The sequence below is a fragment of the Choloepus didactylus genome, chromosome 2 (genome assembly GCF_015220235.1).
Source record: "Choloepus didactylus isolate mChoDid1 chromosome 2, mChoDid1.pri, whole genome shotgun sequence".
Lineage (NCBI taxonomy): Eukaryota > Metazoa > Chordata > Mammalia > Pilosa > Megalonychidae > Choloepus > Choloepus didactylus.
Genome location: NC_051308.1, coordinates 121938501 through 121960451, shown reverse-complemented (window position 1 = coordinate 121960451; position 21951 = coordinate 121938501). Strand labels below are relative to the sequence as shown.

Here is a 21951-nt window from a genome sequence, read left to right as displayed (position 1 = left end):
AGTGGGTTTATTTGGATTTATTCTATTTGGAGTTCGCTGAGAATTTATGATTTGTGTATTTATGTTGTTTAGAAGATTTGGGAAGTTTTCCCCAACAATTTCTTTGAATACTCTTCCTAGACCTTTACTCTTTTCTTCCCCTTCTGGGACACCAATGAATCTTATATTCGGACGTTTCATATTATCTATCATATCCCTGAGGTCCATTTCGATTTTTTCAATTTTTTTCCCCATTCTTTCTTTTATGCTTTCATTTTCCATTCTGTCATCTTCCAGGTCACTGATTCGTTGTTCAACTTCCTCTAGTCTTGTACTATGAGTGTCCAGAATGTTTTTAATTTGGTCCACAGTTTCTTTAATTTCCATAAGATCATCCATTTTTTTATTTAGTCTTGCAATGTCTTCTTTATGCTCTTCTAGGGTCTTCTTGATTTCCTTGAATTGATTTAGCAATTCAATCAATTGCTAAATCAATCCTTGAATTGATTTAGCAGATTTGTTTGAACATCTTTAATTAGTTGTTCCAAATTCTTTGTCTCCTCCAAAGTTTTAATTTGTTCCTTTGACTGGGCCATATCTTCCTGTTTCTTAGCATGGCTTGTAATTTTTTGCTGATGTGCCAGCATCTTATTATCTTGATGAGTTTACTCTGAAAGTCAGCTTCTCTTTCTTGCTTAGTGTTTTACTGTTGTTTGTCTTCATTGAGGCTCTTCTTTGACACTTGGTTCAACTTATTCTAGACTTTTTGAATTGCCCTTGTTTGATTAGGTTTCTCTTTTTTAGCTCTTTTTCTTATCCTTGCCCTGGAAATATTGCAGATTTTTAGGATTGTGCTATTTGTCCATTTGTTTCTCCTCCAGGGGAAAGCTTCCTTTCCTCTGTTCCTTCTCCAGGAATCTTGATCTGTTTGTTTTTCTTTTGTCCCTATAATTTTTTTTTACTGTCCTTTGATTGCTTCTAGTAGCTTTTGCCTGAAGGGCAAAGTCTGGGAGGAGGGTCACCTATAGAGGACTTTCCAAGTTAGTATTTTCCAGCTAAAACAGGGCCAGGGAGTCATAAAAAGGGATACAGACCAGTTCCAAAGAGCACTGGGGATAGGATTAGGAAAGATGCCAAAAAGCATTTTTGATGACTCTCTGAAGATGCACTTTCCTGGTATGCCCAGAAAATGGTGCTGTTCAGCAAACTTTTCCCCACAATCCTATGTAAGCATCATTTCTTTACATCTCCACTGCCTTCACCCTTGGGATTGGGATTGAAACAATGGTATGGCTGTCCCTGTCCTGGTGGGGCTGAAAGAGCTGGAACCCAGCACTCTAAACTCACTTAAGGGCCAAAATCAGCACTTGCTCTTTCTCTCTGCCTGTTCTTGGGCAAGAGGGCTTCCCTGTCTGTCCACAGGATTCATCTAGGAACTGGTCCCTAGGCAGCTAGCCATGAGAGTTTGGGGCAAGCACTGGCATTCGACACTGAGTGATTTACTCACAGTTTTTTTTGTTTTGTTTTGTTTTTAATGCAGCCACAGCTCTTCTTCCTGGCTTTCCCTGGATGCTGTACAATGCTCCCCTGGCCTCTGTAGCCCCATAACAGTTGTTTCATAGAGTTTCTAAGCATGTACTAGCTGTTTTTGGAGGAGGGGTGGTAGGCACTGAAGATCCCTACTCTCCCATCTTCCCCAGAAGTATTCTTGATTTTTAATAATGATCATATTATTGTTCTTATAAAAATAATGAGTCATTTAAAAAATTGTATCCTTTTCCCCACCACTGCCAAAATAAGGCTGGAGGGTGGTGGATACAGGTTTAGAGTGAGGTAAAACACTAAAGTCTTGATTAATACCAAGTCTTGATGATGTTTGTTTTTGTTCATTGCTTTCTTAATTTTATTTTGTTTAGGTAATGCACATTCGGAAACTACTTCAGAAAATGGATCGTCCATATGGTCTTTATCCAAATTATTTGAATCCCAGAACAGGGCGCTGGGGTCAGTGTAAGTATTTCTAGTACAACTGTTGCTCTGTTAAATGGTTATTTGTCTGAAAACTCTTGCTGGATATAGGGAAAAGTATAGTTAGAAATCCTCAGTTCATGGTGATCTACTAGTGCTGTCACCTTTGGCAAGTTTCTACTCTTGTAGACTTGGAAACTTTAATAATCTTTTTCATAAGAGTATTTTATTTTATGTATTTGTAAATACTTTGTTAAAAGGTAGTGTGGCATTTGGAAAAGGTCTTGCTTAGGACAGATATTTATAGGAGGAGTATGAAGAACAGATGAGTGTGTTACATGACTAGAAATGGGGTAAATTGCTCTTGGGCAAGCAATGTCCGGTCATTGATTTTAAAGGAAGGTTATAGGGTTTCTATTATTTACCAGGCTTTGTGTCACATTCTTGGGTGAGATTAGAAATGGGGAAAGAATATGTTGGGTTGGTTTGAATTCAAGGAGCTCCCAGACTAGTGGGACTGGCAGACACACTTAAAAGTAGTTGAACTACAATATGATCAATGCTATGTAGAGGAATTTGCATTTGCTGTATGAGACTGTGGAAGAAGTGGTTACTTCTGACCTCGGAGAAAGTATTTTGTTTGGTGAGGTGATGATTTGTCGTATTTCAGCTTTAGAATTTATCTTTGAAGGAATTTTTTTTTTTTAATGTTTATTTGTAATTGTGGAACTTATGGGATTTTTGTAAATATGGGTTTATCAATGCTGTTCTCTCTTAACAGGTAGAAAAGTTAAAACAAATGGAATTTGTGATTTTGCCCCTAGTACAACATGTTTGAGTTAGTTTTAAGACTAATAAAACCGTAATGAAGGTAGTAACTAAATAACAATCATTTAATTTTATGTATTGAAAACATTGTTGTATCTTACCAGTGATGACGTATACTGGTGGGAATACCAGAAGTGGGAAAATGTTTGCCTTGGAATTGTCCTTTAGACATCTATCAAGGATATCCAGGATAGTATCCTTTATGAAATGAACACAGATTGGTGAATTTAGTTATGTCTTTCATAGATCTAGGAGTAGATTTTAATCTTTCGGCTCTTTTTATGTCCTTTTCTTGTCTTTTCACCTGAAATTGTTTACATATAACTCAGTTTTCTCTTTATTTTAAAGAAAATATAAGGTCTAATGGCTAAATTGAGTGGAAATGATACTTTCTGAAGAAGCAAATCCATGAGAGCGGCATTTCTAAAATATAAAAATGCAGGTTTCTTATTCCATGTAAGAGTTTCTGGATTGGATGTCTACTCAGTAATTCCCACTAAGATTTGGGAATATACCATTTGGAAAAAAATACATGTTTACTTGCTTCTTTACTTCATATTCCAGTGTATATGTCATGTGGTATAACTATTTAATAAAAAAAATGAAACCATAAAAGTAGTAGAAGAAAATATGGTTGAAAATCTATAATCAGGAAAGCCTTTTCTAAGTATGTCATAAAAAAGCAGAAATCATAAAGAAAAAGGTATCAGTTTTTTACTATATATGTTAACCTCCTACAATTTATAACCTACCAACAACAGAATTAAAAGACAAGTAACAAAATAAACTAAGGAATATATTTGAACGTATTTGGAAAACAGTTTCATATCCTCACTGTATCAAGACCTTATAAGATCATAAGAAAAAGATAATCACTCCAATAGAAAAACAGAATAAGAAAAATTATTCATGAAAAAAATACATATATGCACAATAAACAAGTGTTCATATTTATCCCTTAAAGTGGTGTTAATGAAGAGAAATGGTACTTGGAGACAAGGAAATGTGGTAACACTCTCTTTCTATACAGACTGCTGCTATTGCACTAGAATTTATGAAGACAACCATATTTATAGCACCTCTGTAGATTGGTGATCAGAGACTATTGTCTCTCTCTGTTCCTGCTTCACCACAACCCTAATCAAATCAATGAAGCTTTAAATCAGAAGACACTATTCTTTATCTACAGATTGACAAAGAAAATGGACATCTCCCTGTAACCACTGCTTCAAAGAGTCTGAAAATTTGTATGCCCTTTGAATCAGTAACTCTTCTCTAGGAATTTATTCCCAAGAAACTATCAGAGCTGTATATAAAATTTTACTTACAATAACTTCAGAGTCATTTGTAGGAGGCACAATTTGGAAGCATTTTAAAACAGTACTTTTCCAGAACTTTATATGATGATGAAAATGTTCTGTGTCTGTGATGTCCAATACAGTAGTCACTTGCCATGTGTTGCTATTGAACCCTGGAAATGTGTCTAGTATAGACGAGGAGCTGCATTTTTAATTTTATTTTACTCTCAATTCATATCAATTTAAAGTTACTTGTGGTTAGACGCTACTGCATTGGACAGCACAGGTTTTAAACATCCTATAATAGGATTTGGTTAAATAAATTATGGTACCTCCAGATGTGGTATACTATGCAGCCATTAAAAGTGATGTTACAGCATTACTAGAAATAGGTAAGTATGATATGTCTAGAAATCTAGAGAGAAAACATACACTGTAAGAAGAGAAACCCAAGTGTCATCTGTAGTTATATGACATTTTTATTTTCTTCTTTTTGTTTACCTTTATTATCCACGTTTGATAATGAACATGTATTACTTTTGAAATAAGATTAAAAATAGAATGCCATCAAGCACACCAAAATCTTAGAATACTGAAAAAACCCACTGTTTAAGGATTGCCAGCTTCAAAATGACCAACAGTATAGCATTGATGGCAATTTAATTTTAAAAAGCTAACTCTGTCAGTCTTCTCTTATTTTGCCCTATAAAATAAATTTAAATTGCTTCTTTTATAATATATTCACTCTAGCAGTTATAAATTTTGAGAATGTAATAGAAAGGGCTATTCACTGGTTATTTTGGCAAGAGTTTAAAATCCTAGTTGAGCTGCCCTGATATCCCAGCTGCAACCCTTACTAAATAGTTCAGTTTTTTCCCTTTAACATTTTAGTTTATTTTTTATCGACTTTCCAAAAGTATATCAAATTTTATATTATCTTTGAGCCTTCTACATCTGTCATATCTATAAATAGTCTGCAAAACAAACAGTGAATTAAACTGGAATTTAACAATTCAGCTCTGGCTAACTAGTATAATTAGGGTAATGATACAATCGTAGAATAAATACTGGTAATTACCTTCAGGAAAAGTACTTGGCAACACATATTATAGAATATAGTAAGGAATCTAGACTTAAAGGAGCATCATTAATTTTATTCCTTTTTTACTTTATATTTTTTCAGCAGTTTTTGAAGTACCACGTTTAGCCTATGCCTTTTAATGATTAAGGTGAAGGAAATACAGGAAATCACTCATTACTGATTCATTCATTTATTTCTATGAGAGAAGTTGTGGGTTTACAGAAAAATTGTGCATACAATAGAGTTCCCATATACCACACTATTATTAACACCTTGCATTAATGTAATACATTTATTAAAATTCATGAAAGAGTATTTTTATAATATTACTATTAGCTATGTCTGTTATTTACAATAGGGTTCACCGTGCTGTACAGTTCTATTTTGTTTTTATAAATGTTTATTCTAGTAACATATACAACCTAAAATTTTCCTTTTTAACCACATTCAGATATATATTTCAGTGCTATTAATTAAATTCACAATATTGTTTTGACATCACCATCTATTACCAAAATATTTCCATCATCCCAAATAGAAACTGTACATTTTAAGTGTTAACTCCCTATTCCCTACATCTCTCCCATCTTCTGATAACCTGTATTCTGGATTCTGACTCTGTGACTTTGCTTATTCTAATTACTTCACGTCAGTGTTTTTTGTGTCTGACTTACTTCAGTGAACATAAAATCTTCCAGATTGACCTATGTTGTTGCATGTGTCAGAACTACATTCCCTTTTATGGCTGAATAATATTCCACTGTATGTATATACCACATTTTATTTATCCATTCATCGGTTGATGGACACTTGGGTTGCTTCAACCTTTAGCAATTGTGAATAATGCTATCATGAACATTAGTGTACAGATACCGTTTGAGTCCCTGGTTTCAAATCTTTTAGGTATATACCTAGAAGTTTGATTGCCAGGGCATGTGATAATTCTATACTTAATTTTCCAAGGCAGTGCCAAACTGTCTTCCACAGTGCCTGCACTACTTTACATTCCCACCAACAATTAATGAGTGTTTCTATTTCTCCACATCATCTTCAGCACTTGTAATTTTCTAGTTTTTAAATAGTGACCATTCTAGTTAGCGTGAAACAGTAATTTGTGGTTTTGATTTGCATTTCCTTAATAGCTAATGATGTTGAGCATCCTTCCATGTACTTTTGGGAGATTTGTGTATTCCCTTTGGAGAAATGTCTATTCAAGTCTTTTGACCATTTATTAATTGGGTTGCTTGTCCTTTTGTTGTTGTTGTTGAATTATAGGATTTTCTTATGTATTCTGTATATTAAACTCTCATTAGGTATGTGGTTCCAAATGTTTTCTCCCCTTGAGTAGGTTGTCTTTTCACTTACATGATAAAGACCTTTGATGCACAAAAGTTTTTAATTTTGATGAGGTCCCATTTATCTCTCTGTCTTTTTTGTTTGTTTGTTTGTTTTGTTTTGTTTTGTTTTGTTTATTGCTTGTTCTTTGGTTGTAAAGTCAAAGAAACCATTTGCCTATCACACGATCTTGAAGATGCTTCCCTACATTTTCTTCTAGGAGTTTTATATTCCTGTTTCTTATACTTAGGTCTTTGACCCATTTTGAGTTAATTTTTGTATAGTGTGCAAGATAGATATCTCCCTTCATTCTTTTACATATAAGTATCCAGTTTTCACAGTGCATGTGTTGAAGAGACTATTCTTTCCCAATTGAGTGGACTTAGTGGCCTCCTCAGAAATCAGTTGGCCAAGATATGGAGGTGTATTTCTGAACTATCAATTTGATTCCATTGGTCTTTATATATCCTCATGCCATTACCATGCTGTTTTGACCATTGTAGCTTTATAATAAGTTTTAAATTCAGTTAGTGCGAGTCCTCCAGCTTTGTCCTTCTTTTTCAAGATGGTTTTGACTATCCACAGCCCCTTACTCTTTCAAATAAATTTGATTTTTGGCTTCTCCATTTCTGCAAAGAAGGCTGTTGAAGTTTTGATTGGGATTGTGTTGAATCTGTAAATTGTTTTAGGTAGAATTGTCATCTTAACAATATTCATTCTTCTAATCCATGTGCATGAAATGTCTTATTCATTCATTTATTTTTTATTTATTTATTTATTTATTTATTTATTTATTTATGTCTTTGATTTCTTTTAGCAGTGTTTTGTAGCTTTCTGTGTACACGTCCTTTACATTCTAGGTTAGATATATTCTTAAATAGTTCATTCTTTTAGTTGCTATTTTAAATGTATTTTTTTGTTGTTGATTTCCTTCTCATTGTTCCTTGTTATTGTATAGAAACCCTACTGATTTTTGCATGTTGACCTTTTACCCTTACCACTTTGCTGAATTCCTTTATTAGCTCTAGTAGCTTTGCTGTAGATTTTTTGAGACCTTCTTTATAGGATCATATCATTTGCAAATAGGGAAAATTTTACTTCTTCCTTTCCAATTTGGGTGTTTTGTTTTGTTTTGTTTTGTCTAATTGTACTGGCTAGAACTTCTAGTAAAGTGTTGGATAACAGTGTATAGTGGGTATCCTTGTCTTGTTCCAGATCTTAGAGGGAAAGCTTTCAGACTTTCACCATTGAGTATGATGTTAGTAATGGGTTTTTCATATATACGCTTTATCATTTTGAGGAAGTTTCCTTCTATTGCTATTTTTCAGAGTGTTTTTATTAAAAAAAAAAAAGGATGCTGGATTTTGTCAAATGCCTTTTCTGCATCAGTAGAGGCAGTCATACTGTTTTTTTCCCCTTTGTTCTGTTAATGTGGTGTATTACATTACTTGATGTTGAACCACCCTTGCATATCTAGGATAAATTCCACTTGAACATGATGCATAATTCTTTTAATGTGCTGTTGGATTTGATTTGCTAGTATTTTGTTGAGGATTTTTGCATCTATATTCATAGGAGAAATTGGTCTGTAATATTCTTTTTTTGTAGTATCTTTACCTGGTTTTGGTATCAGGGTGATGTTGGCTTCATCACTCTGTTCCCTTATTGTTTATCTGTCTACATGTTATTTCTATTGAAGAGAGTGGTGTGTTGAACTCTCCAACTATTACTGTTGTTGTAGAGGTGCCTATTTCTCTCTCCAGTTTTTCCACTGTTTTGGAGCACCATGGTTAGGTGCATAAATATTTATGGTTCTTATTTCTTCTTGGTGGATTGAGCCTTGTATTAATATATAATGTCCTTCTTAGTCTCTTACAACATTTTTGCAGTTAAAGTATATTTTGCCCAGTGTTTGTACAGCTATCCCAGCTCACTTTTGTTTACTATTTGCATGGATTATCTGTCCCTATCCTTTAACTTTCAACCTATTTGTGTCTTTGTGTTTAAGGTAAGTCTCTTGTAAATGACATATACTTGTATAATGTTTTTTATTCACACTGCCAATCTTTGTTTTGTTTTTTTTTTTTAATTGAGGTGTTTAATCTATTAACATTAACATTACTTTAAATGCAATACTTACTTAAGGCATCTTGTCCTTTGGTTTTTATGTCATATCTTTTTTGTCACTCTTTTCTTTTATTGCAGTCTCCTTTTCTGTATAGTTGATCTTTTGTTATGTATCTTACTGGATCCCTTTCTCATTTCCATTTCTGTATACATTTTTAAATCTTTCTTTGTGGTTACCCTTGGGTGTGTTAGACAACGTAAGTCTATAACCAAGTAACTTAAAACATGAGAACTTAACTTAGATTTTCTCTGCTCCCATATCCTCCATTTCCTCTCTTTATGTTGCTTTTGCCCTATATTATCTCTTTATATTTTTCATGTCCGTTCTAACTCTTACAGTATTTAAAGAGTAGAGTTATATGTTGTTACAGTATTATTGGACTTGGGTCTCTTAAACCTCATGGGACCAAGTAAGGGGGATAGGTCCAGACTTGCAGGTCAGGTCTTAAACCTCCTATCCCTTTTTTTTTTTTTTTTTTTTTTTGGTGTTCTTTAATTTTTTTTCTTTTTCTTCAGTTCAGTATTTGTGGACTCCTCCATTCTCTATCATCTTCCATTATTCCAAGCAAGTGGGATTTGTCCTTTTGCTTGTTTATTTTGAGGGTAGACTTCAGAGGATATCTACATCACCATGTTGAAGACATCTGATTCATTAAATTTTATCCTTCTTAAGTAACAATTGTGGAAAAAACAAGAATTGGTATAATATTTGGAGTTAGAAGACCTAAATTCTAATCCTGACTTTCTCGTTTAATAATTTAGATAATTTATTTAACTTCTCTCAGCCTGTTTCTTCATCTGTTCTAATTGTACTTATTTAATAAGGTGATTGTATATGTCATATTTATGGGATTATATGTTGAGCAATTTGATTCTGATGTGCTTTCATGAAGTTTCCTTCATTTTTCTTGTTCTTGGGATTTGTTCATTTTGCTTCTTGGATGTGTGGGATTATTGTTTCATCAGATTAGGAAAGTTTTTGGGCATTATTTCTTCATTTATTTTTTCTGTCCTCTCTTTTGGGAACACAGATTACCCATATATTAGGCTACTTAGCTTACCGATGCCTTCTCATTCACTATTCTTTTCTTATGTAATATCTAATCTGCTGTTAATCACATTCAGTATATTTTTTGTCTTAGAAGTCAAGTTGGGTCTTTTTTATATCTTCCTTGTTTCTACTTAACTTTTGAGCACAGTTATAATAACTGTTATAATGTTCTTCTCTATACCTGGTCAATTTTTTATTCTCACTGTGGGTCACTTTTTCCTTCCTTTTTGCATGCTTGGTAATTTTTTATTAGATGTCAGACATTGTGAATTTTACCTTGTTGGGTGCTAGATATTTTTATATTCCTAGAAATCTTGAGCTTTGTTCAGTTATGCAGTTAAATCACTTAGAAACAGTTTGATCTTTTCCTGTCTTCTGTAATTTGTTTGGCAGATATGATGCAGCACTCAGTCTAAGCTAATTATTTCCCCTCTCCTGAGGTGAGATTTTTCTGAGTACTCTACCCATGAATTATGAATTTTTCTAGTCTGGCTGGTGGCAACAGATAGTCTTACCAGTTGGCTCTCAGTGAGCACTAGGCATTGTTCTTTCCAGTCCTTTCATGAGGTTCTTTTCCCAGTCTGGTGTAGTTTTGTCACATGTAAATGCTGCTCAGTGCTTTGCTGAATATGTAGATCTCTACATATCTCCAGAGTCTCCAGAGTTCTCTTTCTTTGTGTGTCTGTCCTCTCTGGTACATTGTCCTGTGAATCTTAGCCATCTTGTCTCTCTGGATTCACAGCTTCATCTCACCTGAAGTTATCCATAGAACTCTAATTCTGCTTTCACACATCCCTACTGCCCCCATGCTTCTGCCTGGAAACTTTCTTAAGGGGGTAAGCTGGGAGTAATTGTAGGACTCATCTTGTTTGTTTTCCATTTCTCAGAGATCACCATCCTTTTTTTTTTTTCAGTTGGCATAGCCAACTGAGGCTTTAGTTTGGAAAACACAAAACTGGCTTCTAGTTGGGGACATGGGCTAGAAGGGGTACCCCAGGTCTCCTGTTCCCTATGCCCCCCTGCACAGCTCCTTGTCCCCAGGCTCTGGGGCAACATGGCAGGGGGTGGCCTAGGAGGGGCTGCCATGGCAGTTCACTTGGGAAGGACATTGGATGACTCGGATACCAGCTTCCCATCGCAGGTCTCAGTCTTCTTCACAACCACGGCCCTGGTGGAGCTAGTGCGGCTCCCACCAGAGCTGAAGGAGTAGTTGTTGAGTGCCTGAGAGGCCCCCGAAGATGGGGCTCAGTGGACCTGAGTAGTAGCCACTGGAAGTCTTCATATGAATACTCATGTTCTGCATCCCAGATTCCAGCTGGCTCTCCTCACCCTCCAGCAGCTTGCGGTAGGTGGTGATCTCAATGTCTAGGGCCAGCTTGATGTTCATCAGCTCCTGGTACTCGTGCAGCTGCCACGTCATGTCCTGCTTGGCCTGGTACAGGGCGGCCTCCAGCTGGGCCAACTTGGCATTGACGTCTTTAATGGCCAGCTCCCCACACTGCTCAGCATCCACAATGGTGGCCTCCAGGGAAGCCCTCTGGCCCTTCAGGCCCTCAATCTCAGCCTGGAGCTGGCTGTTGGTCCGGTTCGTCTTGGAGATCTCTGTCTTCGTGCAGCAGAGGTCATCTCCATGCTTCCCGGCCAGCGTTTGCAGCTCCTTGTACTTGATCTGGTACATGCTCTCTGCCTCAGCCTGGTTGCAGTTGGCGATCTCTTCATACTGGGCCTTGACCTTGGTGATGATGCCATCTAGGTCCAGGGAGCGGCTGTTGTCCATAGAGAGGACCATGGAGGTGTCTGAGATCTGGGCCTGCAGCTCACGGATCTCATCTTCATACAGCTGCCTGAGGAGGTTAATCTCATTGGTCAGCCCTTCCAGGTGGGACTCCAGCTCTACTTTGTTCATGTAAGCTTCATCTACATCCTTCTTAATGAGGCAAATTTATTCTCCATCTCTGTTCACTTGTTGATTCATCCTCGTACTTATTCTTGAAGTCTTCCACCAGCCCCTGCGTGTTGTCAAGCTCTGTCTCCAGCTTCAGCTTCTCCTGGCTCAGCGCCTTGTGCTGCCGCTGAAGGTTGTTGATGTAGCTCTCAAGCAAGTTGTCCATTTTGCAACCAGCGGTCTTCTGCTGCTGTAGGAGGCTCCACTTGGTCTCCAGCATCTTGTTCCACTGCTCCAGGAACTGCACCTTGTCAATGAAGGATGCAGACCTATTGTTGAGGGTCTTGATCTGCTCCTTCTCCTGCATCCACACGGCCTGGATGTTGGGGTCCACCTCCAGCTTAAGGAAGCTCAGCAGGCTCTGGTTCACCATGACGGCTGTGATGCCCCCTGCACTCCCTGCCCCTCCAAAGCCCCCTGTCGGACCCATGTTGGCGCCCAGCTTGCCCCGGAAGCTGCTGCCACCGCTGCCCACCTGAGAGTAGGAGTTGACGTGGGTGCTAGGCCCGCTCATGTAAGAGCAGCTGCTGAAGGTCCAGGGGCCAGAGGAGGACACTTTGTAGGATTTCTGGGTGACCCTGGTGGATATGGTGGAAGCTGAAGAAGTGAGCAGGCAGGCCAAACCAGACATTGGAGAAGGAGCCAAGGACTACTGCTTTTGGGTTGGCCACCATCCTTTATAGACTTTATTTCATTTTCTTGAAAACAAGTGTTCTATTTATTTTCTCTCTCTCTCTCCTTTTTTTTATCATCGTCTTAGGTTGCAGGGTAAATTCTGTTCCTCGTTCCTCTTAACTGCATCTTGACCAGAAGCAGATGTTGTTTTCTAAGTCAAATACTATTATTTTGGGTTTTTTTTTTCCTATTTATCATGCATACTTACAATATCTTCCCCTGTGCTTTTGTATGTTTTTTTTTAAATTGAATTTTATTGAGATATATTCACATATCATACGGTCATCCCCAGTGTACAATCAGTTGTTCATAGCACCATTATATAGTTGTGCATTTATCACCACATTCAATTTTTGAACATTTTCATTACCATACACAAAAAAGAATAAGAATAAAAGTTAAAGTGGTAAAGAACACCCAACCTCCCCCCCCATTATTCATTTACTTTTTGTCCTAATTTTTGTATTCATCTGTTCATACACTGTATAAAGGGAGTGGGAGCCACAAAGTTTTCATAATCACACAGACACACAGTGTAAGCTATATAGTTATACAGTCATCTTCAAGAATCAAGGCTACTGGGTTGCAGTTCAACAGTTTCAGGCATTTCCTTCTAGCTTTTCCAATACATTAAAAACTAAAAAGGGCTATTCATATAATGCATAAGAATAACCACCAGAATGACCTCTTGACTCTGTTTGAGATCTCTTCAGCCACTGAAACTTTATTTTTTTCTCAATCCTTCAATGCCAGGGCCAAGCTCATCACCATGAGTCATGTCCCATGTTGCCAGGGATATCCACACCCCTGGAGTCATGTCCCATGTGGAGGGGAGGGCAGTGAGTTTACTTGCAGAGTTAGCTTAGAGAGAGAGGCCACATCAGACCAACAAAAAAGATTCTCTGGTTGTGACTCTTAGGCAGCATTTTAAGTAGGCTTAGCCTCTCCCTTGGGCAAGCCCCAAGGTTGAGGGCTCAGCTTTCTAATTTGGTAGCCCCCAATGCTTGTGAGAATATCATTAATTCCCCAGGTGGGGAAATTTAATATTTCCACACTTTCCCACAGTCTCTCAAGAGGGCTTTGCAAATACATCTTCATTCTCTGCCAGAATTATTCTGGGATATATTGGGGTTTCATACTAACCTACACAAATCAACCAGACCTCACTCCCCAATCAGTGCTCCATATAATTATGTTGTTTGAATAAACTGACCATTCGGTATGTTTTTTGTTTCATTTTTTTCCTGTACTGGTTTGAAAATTTTATATATATATATATATATATTTCTATTTGTTTTTAACTGAAGTCTAATAGAAGTTGCTCTTGAATTTATACATACATCCTGAATATCTATATTTGTCTAACTTCTAGAATTAATCTTTATGACATCTTCCCTCTGAACCAGATAAGAGCTTTGGCACACTTCTACTATCCCATTGCTTTGCCTCACCATGAACTTATATTTTTGTGTATTTTTTTAAAAAGCAATGTTTATGTAGATGGAAGTTTTATTAATTTATTTGTTCACTATTGCTTCTTGCATAGCCCACTCTATTCTCATAGTTTTTGTTTTTATTTTTTAATCCCTAGAAGACATCCGCTAGAACTTTTTCAATGGTTGGTCACTATTCTCCCTTCCTCACCCAGATGACCTTGCTTCCTAACACAAAGTGAAGGTATAGTCCCTTATGCAGGTCATCTCTTTGTGTATAAACTAATTTACTTACCAGTTCATTTTATGTCTATTGTTCTAATCACAGAAATGCAGCATCCATTGTCCTGTCCAGTAATGGTCCTCTGACCTCTATTCTGGATCCCATCTTCTTTTTAATTCTTGAACTTTTTTACTTTTGCTATTACTGTTTTGCTTATATTATGTACTAAACTTCCTGATTTCTTTCCTGTGGCCAGTAAGTCCTGTTCTCTACTTCCTTAACTCTTCTTCAATGCCATAGCCTCCTTCTAGCTGGTACTCCATATCTCATCTTCCTGTCATAATTAAGACTTTTGAAAGAATAATTCATATTAGTTCATTTTTCTTTTTTGCCTTTGTTCACTTCTCAATACATTGCATTCTGGCCCCTGTTCTTTATCTCTCCACTAAAAGTGATTTCTTATATGGCTCAATGACTGTGCTATAGACGAACACAGAAAGGACAATGCATTATTTAGTTATTGCTGTATAACAAACCACTCTAAAACTTAATGGCTTTAAACAACAATAATTTATTATGTCTCCAGAATCTACAGATGGTCTGAATGGTTCTGCTGTATTGGCTTTGGCTCTGCTAATCTTAACTGGGCTTAATCTGCTCATGTGTTTACAGTCAGCAAGTTGGCTGAAGGCTGGCTGATCTAGGATGGCCCCATTTAGGATCATTCAGCTCTGTTCCATGTGGTCTCTCATCCTCTGTCAAACTACACCAGGCTTGTTTTCATGTCAGTAAGAATCTCTAAATAAGCAGAAGAGCATATGCAGCCAAATTAAGCTTAAGCTTTAAACTGGCACACTTTTTTTTCACCACATTCTATTGGACAAAGCAAGATACAAGGCCAGTCCACTATTAAGCGATGAGAATTTTTTTCATATTCTTCTTCAGCCAATTCCTTGAATATCGATATTTGTAGGAATTCCTACTTCTTACCCTTACCATTTTGCCTCATTCACCTCATCTCTTCATACACAGTGAACCATGTCATATATATTGATTAGTGAGATTCAAAGCAGTGATCTGCAAACTGCTACAGGCTTGTTTTTGGCCTGATTTTGAATGGTATGAGCTTAGAATTGTTTTTACAGTTTTAAACAGTTGTTTAAACAGACAAACATCATCAACAACAACAAAAAACTGCAGTAATATAGAAGTAAGTAACAGAGACTGTATATTATTGGGCCCTTTATATAAATTTTTGCCCACCTCTGATCTAAATCAGTATTCCATTCTTGATCTTTGTAATTGATCTTTTCTTAGAAATTACAGAATATGCTATGGTTATAGACATTTTATTATTGGGGGTATTAGGAAAGTATATAAAAACTTATATAGGAAAATTTTAATAAAATTTTAAAAATGATAAGCTTCTCAACAAAGCTGAGAAAGTTCATTAACAAGAGGTGAGCCCTACAAAAAACTCAAAAGGGAGTTCTACAGGCTGAAAAGAAAAGATAGCAGAGAGAGGCTCAGAGAAATGAAGATTATCAGTAAGGGTAACTAAAAGGGTAAAAAGAGGCAAAAACAAGATATGTGACAAATCAAAGCTAAAAGTAAATGTTTGATATAACTACTGCCTTCACAGTGTTATCATTGAATGTTAGTGGATTGAATTACCCAATCAAAAGACCCAGATTGACAGAATGGATAAAAAAAAATAAGATCCATCTATATTCTGTCTACAAGAGTGTCACCTTAGACTCAAGGATACAAACCAGTTGAAAGTGAAAGGCTGGAAAAGATGTTCCACACAAACAATAACCAAAAAAGAGCTCGGGTAGCTATACTAATATGGACAAAATAGACTTTAAATACAAAAATGTTACAAGAGACAAGAAAGGACATTATATATTAATAAATGGGGCAATCCACTAAGAAAAAATAACAATCATTAAATATTTATGTACCTAACAAGGGTACCCCAAAATACGTGAGGCACACACTGGAAAAACTAAAGAGAGAAATAGATGTCTCTACAATAATAGTTGGAGACTTCAATACAGCACTCTTATCAATAGATAGAATATCTAGACAGAGCAGAGAACTTGAATAATGTGATAAATGAACTAGAACTAACAACATATACAGAACATTGCACCCCAAAACAGCAGACTATGCATTCTTTTCAACAGTTCATGGATCATTGTCAAGGACAGACCACATGTTGAATAACAAAACAAGTCTCAATAAATTTAAAAAGATTGAAATTATACAAAGCACTTTCTGTGATCATAATGGAATGAAGCTAGAAATCAATAACAGCTGGAAAACTGGAAAATTAACAGATATATGGAGGTAAAACAAAACACTCTTAACTAGTCAAAGAAGAAAATGCAAGAGAAATTGGTATATCTTTGTATGAATGAAAATGAGAATATAACATATCAAACTTATGGGATGCAGCAAAGGCAGTGCTGAGAGGGAAATTTTTAGCCCTAAATGCCTACATTAAGAAGGAAGAAAGAGCCAAAATCAAACACCTAATGGCAAACCTAGAGGAACTAGCAAAAGAGCAACAAAGTATTCCCAAAGTAAGCAGAAGGAAGGAAATAGCAGATTAGAACAGAAATAAATTGAGAACAAAAGAACAATAGAGAAAATCCACAAAACAAAAAATTGGTTCTTTGAGAAGATCAATAAATTGACAAACCCTTACCTAGACTGACAAATAAAAAATGAGAGAAGATGTAAATAAATAAAATCAGAAATGAGAGGGACATTGCTACTGATTCCATGAAAATTAAAAAAAAAAAGATACTATAAACAATTGTATGCCAACAAATTAGACAACCCAGATAAAATGGACAAATTCCTAGAAACACATGAACAACCTACATTGACTCTAGAAGAAATAAAACACCTCAACAACCAAGCACAACTCAAGATGTTGAATCAGTCATCAAGAAGCTTACCAACAGAGAAAAGCCCAGGACCAGATGGCTTCACAGATGAGTTCTACCAATCATTCCAAGAAGAATTAATACCAATCCTGCTCAAACTCTTCCAAATAAATTGAAGAGGAAGGTTTGCTACCTAACTCATTCTATGAGGCCAACATCACCCTAATACCAAAGCCTGCTAAAGGTACTACAAGAAAAGAAAATTACAGATCAATTTGTTGAATGAATATAGATGCAAAAATCACCAACAAAATACTTAAAAATCAAATCCAACAGCACATTAATAGAATTATACACCATGATCAAGTGGGTGGTTCAACACACACACACACAAAAATCAATTAATGGAATTCACCACATGAACATATTGGAAGGGAAAAACCACATGATCGTCTCAATTGATGCAGAAAAGGCATTTGACAAAATCTAGCATCCTTTCTTGATAAAAACACTTCAAAAGAAGACAGGAATCAAAAGAAACTTCCTAAAAATGATGAAGAGCATATATGACAAACCCATAGCTAACATCACACTCAATGGTAGAAGACTGAAAGCTTTCCCTCTTAAGATCTGGAGCAAGACAAGGATGCCCACTGTCACCATTCTTATTCAACATTGTGCTAGCAGCTATAACAATTAGACAAAATAAAGAAATAAAAGACATCCACATTGTCTAGGAATTAGTAGAACTTTCACTCTTTCAGGATGACATGATCCTATATTTAGAAATTCCCAAAACATCTACAACAAAGCTACTAGAGCTAATGAGTTCAGCAAAGTGGTGAGATACAAGATTAATATGCAAAATCAGTAGTTTTCTATACAACAGTTATGAGCAATCTGAGGAGAAAATCAAGAAGAATCCATGTACAATAGCAGCTAAAAGAATTAAATATCTAGGAATAAATTTAACCAATTGTGTAAAGGAACCATTTTCAGAAAGTTACAAAACACTGCAAAAAGAAATCAAAGAAGATCTATATAAACAGAAGGACATTCTGCGTTCATGGATTGGAAGTCTAAATACCATTAAGATGTTAATTCTACCCAAATTGATTTACAGTATCAACACAATCCCAAGAAACTATTCCAACAACCTTCTTTGAAGAAATAGAAAAGCCAATTATCAAATTTATTGGGAAGGTAAGGGGCTCTGAATAGCCAAAAACATCTTTAAAAAGAAGAATGAAGTTAGTGAACTCACACTTCCTGACTAAGCATTTTACTAAGCTACAGTGGTCATAACAGCATGGTATTGGCATAACGATTGATATATTGATCAATGGAATTGAATTGAGAATTCAGAAATAGACCCTCACATCTATGGACAAATGATTTTTGACAGAGCTCCCAAATCCACTCAACTGGGACACAACAGTCTCTTCAACAGATAGTGCTGGGAGAATTGGATATCCATATTCAAAAGAATGAAAGAGGACCTCTATCTCACACCTTGTACAAAAAATTAACTCAACTGGATCAAAGACTAAATACAAGAACCAGGACAATTATACCCCTAGAAGAAAATGTAGAGAAGCATCTTCAGTATCTTGTAGTAGGCAACAGTTTCTTAGACTTTACATCCAAAGCACAAGCATTGAAAGAGGAAATGGATAAATGGGACCTTCTCACAGCTGAAAACTTTTATGCCTCAAAGGACTTTGTCAAAAACCTGAAAAGGCAGCCTACTCAATGGCAGAAAATATTTGGAAACCACTTATCCGATAAGGGTTTAATATTCAGAATATATAAAGAAATCCTACAACTCAACAATAAAAAGACAACCCCATTTTAAAATGGCCAAAAGACTTGAATAGACGTTTTTCTAAAGAGGAAATACAAAGGACTGAAAAGCACATGAAAAGATGCTCAGCTTCACTAGCTGTCAGGGCAGTGCAAATCAAAACCACAAGATGTTATTCCACACCTACGAGAACACTTTTAAACAAACAGAAAACTACAAGTGTTGGAAAAGATGTGGAGAAATAGTTACATATTCACTGCTGATAGGAATGTAAAATGGTACATCCACTGTGGAAGATTTGTTGGTTCCTTGGGAAGCTAAATACAGATCTGCCATATGATCTGGCAGTCCTGCTATATACTCAGAAGAGCTGACGGCGGGGGTCAAGCAGACATTTGCATACTGAGGTTCATAGTAGCATTATTCAAAATTGCCAAAAAATGGAAACAATCCAAATGTCCCTCAATGGATGAATGGATAAACAAAATGTAGTATATACATATGATGGAATATTATTCAGCTGTAAGAAGAAATGAAGTCTTGATGCATGTGACATGGATGAACCTTGAGTAAATTATGTTTAGTTAAATAAGGACACAAAAGGACAAAAATGGTATGATCTCACTAATATGAACTAAATATAATAATCAAACTCATGGAGTTAATATACAGAATTTATATTACCAGAAAATAAAATGAGGGTAAAGAATGGGGAGCTGAAGCTTAATTTGTGCAGAATTTTTAACGAGGTTGATTTTAAGTGTTTGGAAACAGATAGAGGTGATCATAGCACATTATTGTGAGTGTTATTAACATTGCTGAATCATTGTGTGATTGGTCAAAACGGGAAGTTCAGGGTTGTGTATATCACTAGAAGGAAAGCTAGAGGAGGAAACATGGGACTGTATAACATAGTGAACCCTGTTGTGGACAATGAAGGTGGTAATAGTACAAATATAAGATTGTTCTTCCATAAACTAGAACAAATTTATGTTATTATTAGAAGGCATTAATAATAGGGTGGTATATGGGGGAAAATATACTTAATGCAAACTATGGAATATGGTTAACAGTAATGTTGTAACACTCTTCCATCTGTTGTAACAAAGTTACCACAGCAATGCTACATGTCAATAATTGGAGTATATAAGACATATGGGGTTTTTCTAAATGTTCTAAAATTAGTTGTGATGAAAGCACAGCTCTGTGATTATTCGGAGAACCATTGATTCTACACATTGGATGGATTGTGTGGTGTGTGAATGAAACTACTTTACAAAATATAGATAGATAGATAGATAGATAGATAGATAGATAGATAGATAGATAGGCCTACAGACAGACAGTGACTTAAAATGAGTACTTAATACATCCATCTAGCAAACATTTTTGTTGAATTTGTAGGCACTGTGCTAGGAATTAATACTTATCCCATAATTCATTATTTGTTCCCTAACTGAGAAAAGGAGTGAGAGACTATGAAAGCAGATTTTTAAAAATGTGGTCCAATTGAATAAAAAAGAAAAGTACCTAAAGAAAAATTGTTCAGGTTTGCTAATGCTGCCATTTTGCAAAACACTAGAAATGGATTGGCTTTTGTAAAGGGGGTTTATTTAGTCACACAGTTACAGTCTTAAGGCCATAAAGTGTTCAAGGTAAGGCATCAACAGTCCAACAATCAGGTACTTTCACTGAAGGATGACCATTGGCATCTGGAAAACCTGTTAGCTGGGAAGGCACATGGCTGGTGTCTGCTTGCTCTCAGGTTGTGTTTCAAAATGGCATTCTTCAGAATGTCAGTTTTCAACAGCCGTCTTCAGAATGTCTCTGTAAGCTGCAGCTCTTCTCCAAAATGTCACTCTCAGTTGCTCTCCAAAATGTCACTCACAGCTTCTCTGAGGTCCTTCTTTCTGTGAACTCCTTTATAGGACTCCAGTCATCCAATTAACACCCACTCTGAATGGGCGGGGTCACACCTCTATGGAAATTATCCAATCAAATGTTTCACTCACCAGTGGTTGAGTCACATCTCCATGGAAACACTCAGTTAAAGGATTCCAATGTAAACAGCAGTAATACATCTGCCCCCACAAGACTGCATCAAAGAACAATGGTGTTTTGGGAGACAAATACATCCAAACTGGCACACAAGTCATATAATATCTGTGTAATGTTATTTATACTTGAACCCTGAAATTCAGTCATTCATTTGAGAATTACTTATGAGCACATATTACTTTAAATAAGAATTGTGCTAAGTGAGTGATGTAGGGTATACAAAGAACCTTAAACCAATAATATTAGTAAGTTTGCACTGTCAAATTGTTTATTGTTTAGCAGAGAATGTGATGGTCTTTACAATAATTCAGACTTCTCAGCATATTAAAAAAGTGTTTTTCAGCTTCATTATCCAATTTTTTTCCTGATTGATGTATCAGTTTTCAAATGATATATTAAAATCTACTGTATTTGCTAATTTCTTGGTGTAGTTTTATGAATTTTTGCTTTATATATTTACTTTTATTCTTTGTACATTTTAAATATACATGTTTTTTTTTTAACGTTTCAGAACGTTGTTCCATGATTTGCTTTTTCTAGGTATATTGAATTCTCCTATTTGAGTTGAATTTGTCAACATTCTCTCGAGTGGTTTTCCTCATGCAAATTGGACTTTTCAAAGCTCATCTTGAGTCCAAACTTCAGAATATATATGTTTTTCTTCTGACTGCCCCTCACACACTTCTCCGTGCCTATCAGTTTTATTATTACCTCCACAGTCTCATCAGTTCAGAACTTGTTCTTTTTTAATACTGGAATCTTAGCTGTCTCTTCTACTGAGGATATTGCACATTTAATTCCCAAAATATGTAACAGTGTAACCCAGTCCTACTTTTGCAACTGTTTCTGCTTCTTCCTGCTAATCTAGGAAAGTAATTTCATACTCAGAGTCCCCGCCACGGTGAATAATTTGAACCCTATTACCTTATAGGAAGTAAACTCCCAAATGTCTTTGTTTCCTTCTTTTTCCAGAAATAGAAGCTGTGAATTTCTTTGCATTTCTCGTCTACTATGATTTCTGTTTCAAGCATGACTATGGCTTTTTAATAAACATCTGGTCCATTATCATTGCTATGTGTTTTGGGGAGGAGGTGGGATTTGCAAGAATTTATGAGGCCACCTTGATAAAAATAATTTTAAACTACTACAATTTGTAAAAAGTTTATCTATGTATCATCTAAAATGACTTGAATTTCACAGTGGTTACAAGCTTACAAATTCCACATCATTAGGAAATGCCTGAATAAAC

General features: G+C 35.9%; 1 protein-coding gene and 1 pseudogene across 3 annotated transcripts in view; one reads left to right on the top strand and one right to left on the bottom strand.

Moving 5' to 3' along the window:
* The window catches only part of MAN1A2 (mannosidase alpha class 1A member 2), a 377203-nt gene that overhangs the window by 254634 nt on the left and 100618 nt on the right, over positions 1-21951 (top strand). For all 3 annotated transcript variants that reach the window (XR_005215262.1, XM_037826268.1, XM_037826267.1), the window contains exon 8: positions 1896-1989. Coding sequence is in view for 2 of the 3 variants with exons in the window: in XM_037826268.1 (XP_037682196.1) it covers positions 1896-1989 (94 nt within the window). In the remaining variant the exon portion in view is untranslated. The remainder of the gene's footprint in view (positions 1-1895; positions 1990-21951) is intronic.
* On the bottom strand, positions 10760-12286 carry LOC119528148 (annotated as a pseudogene).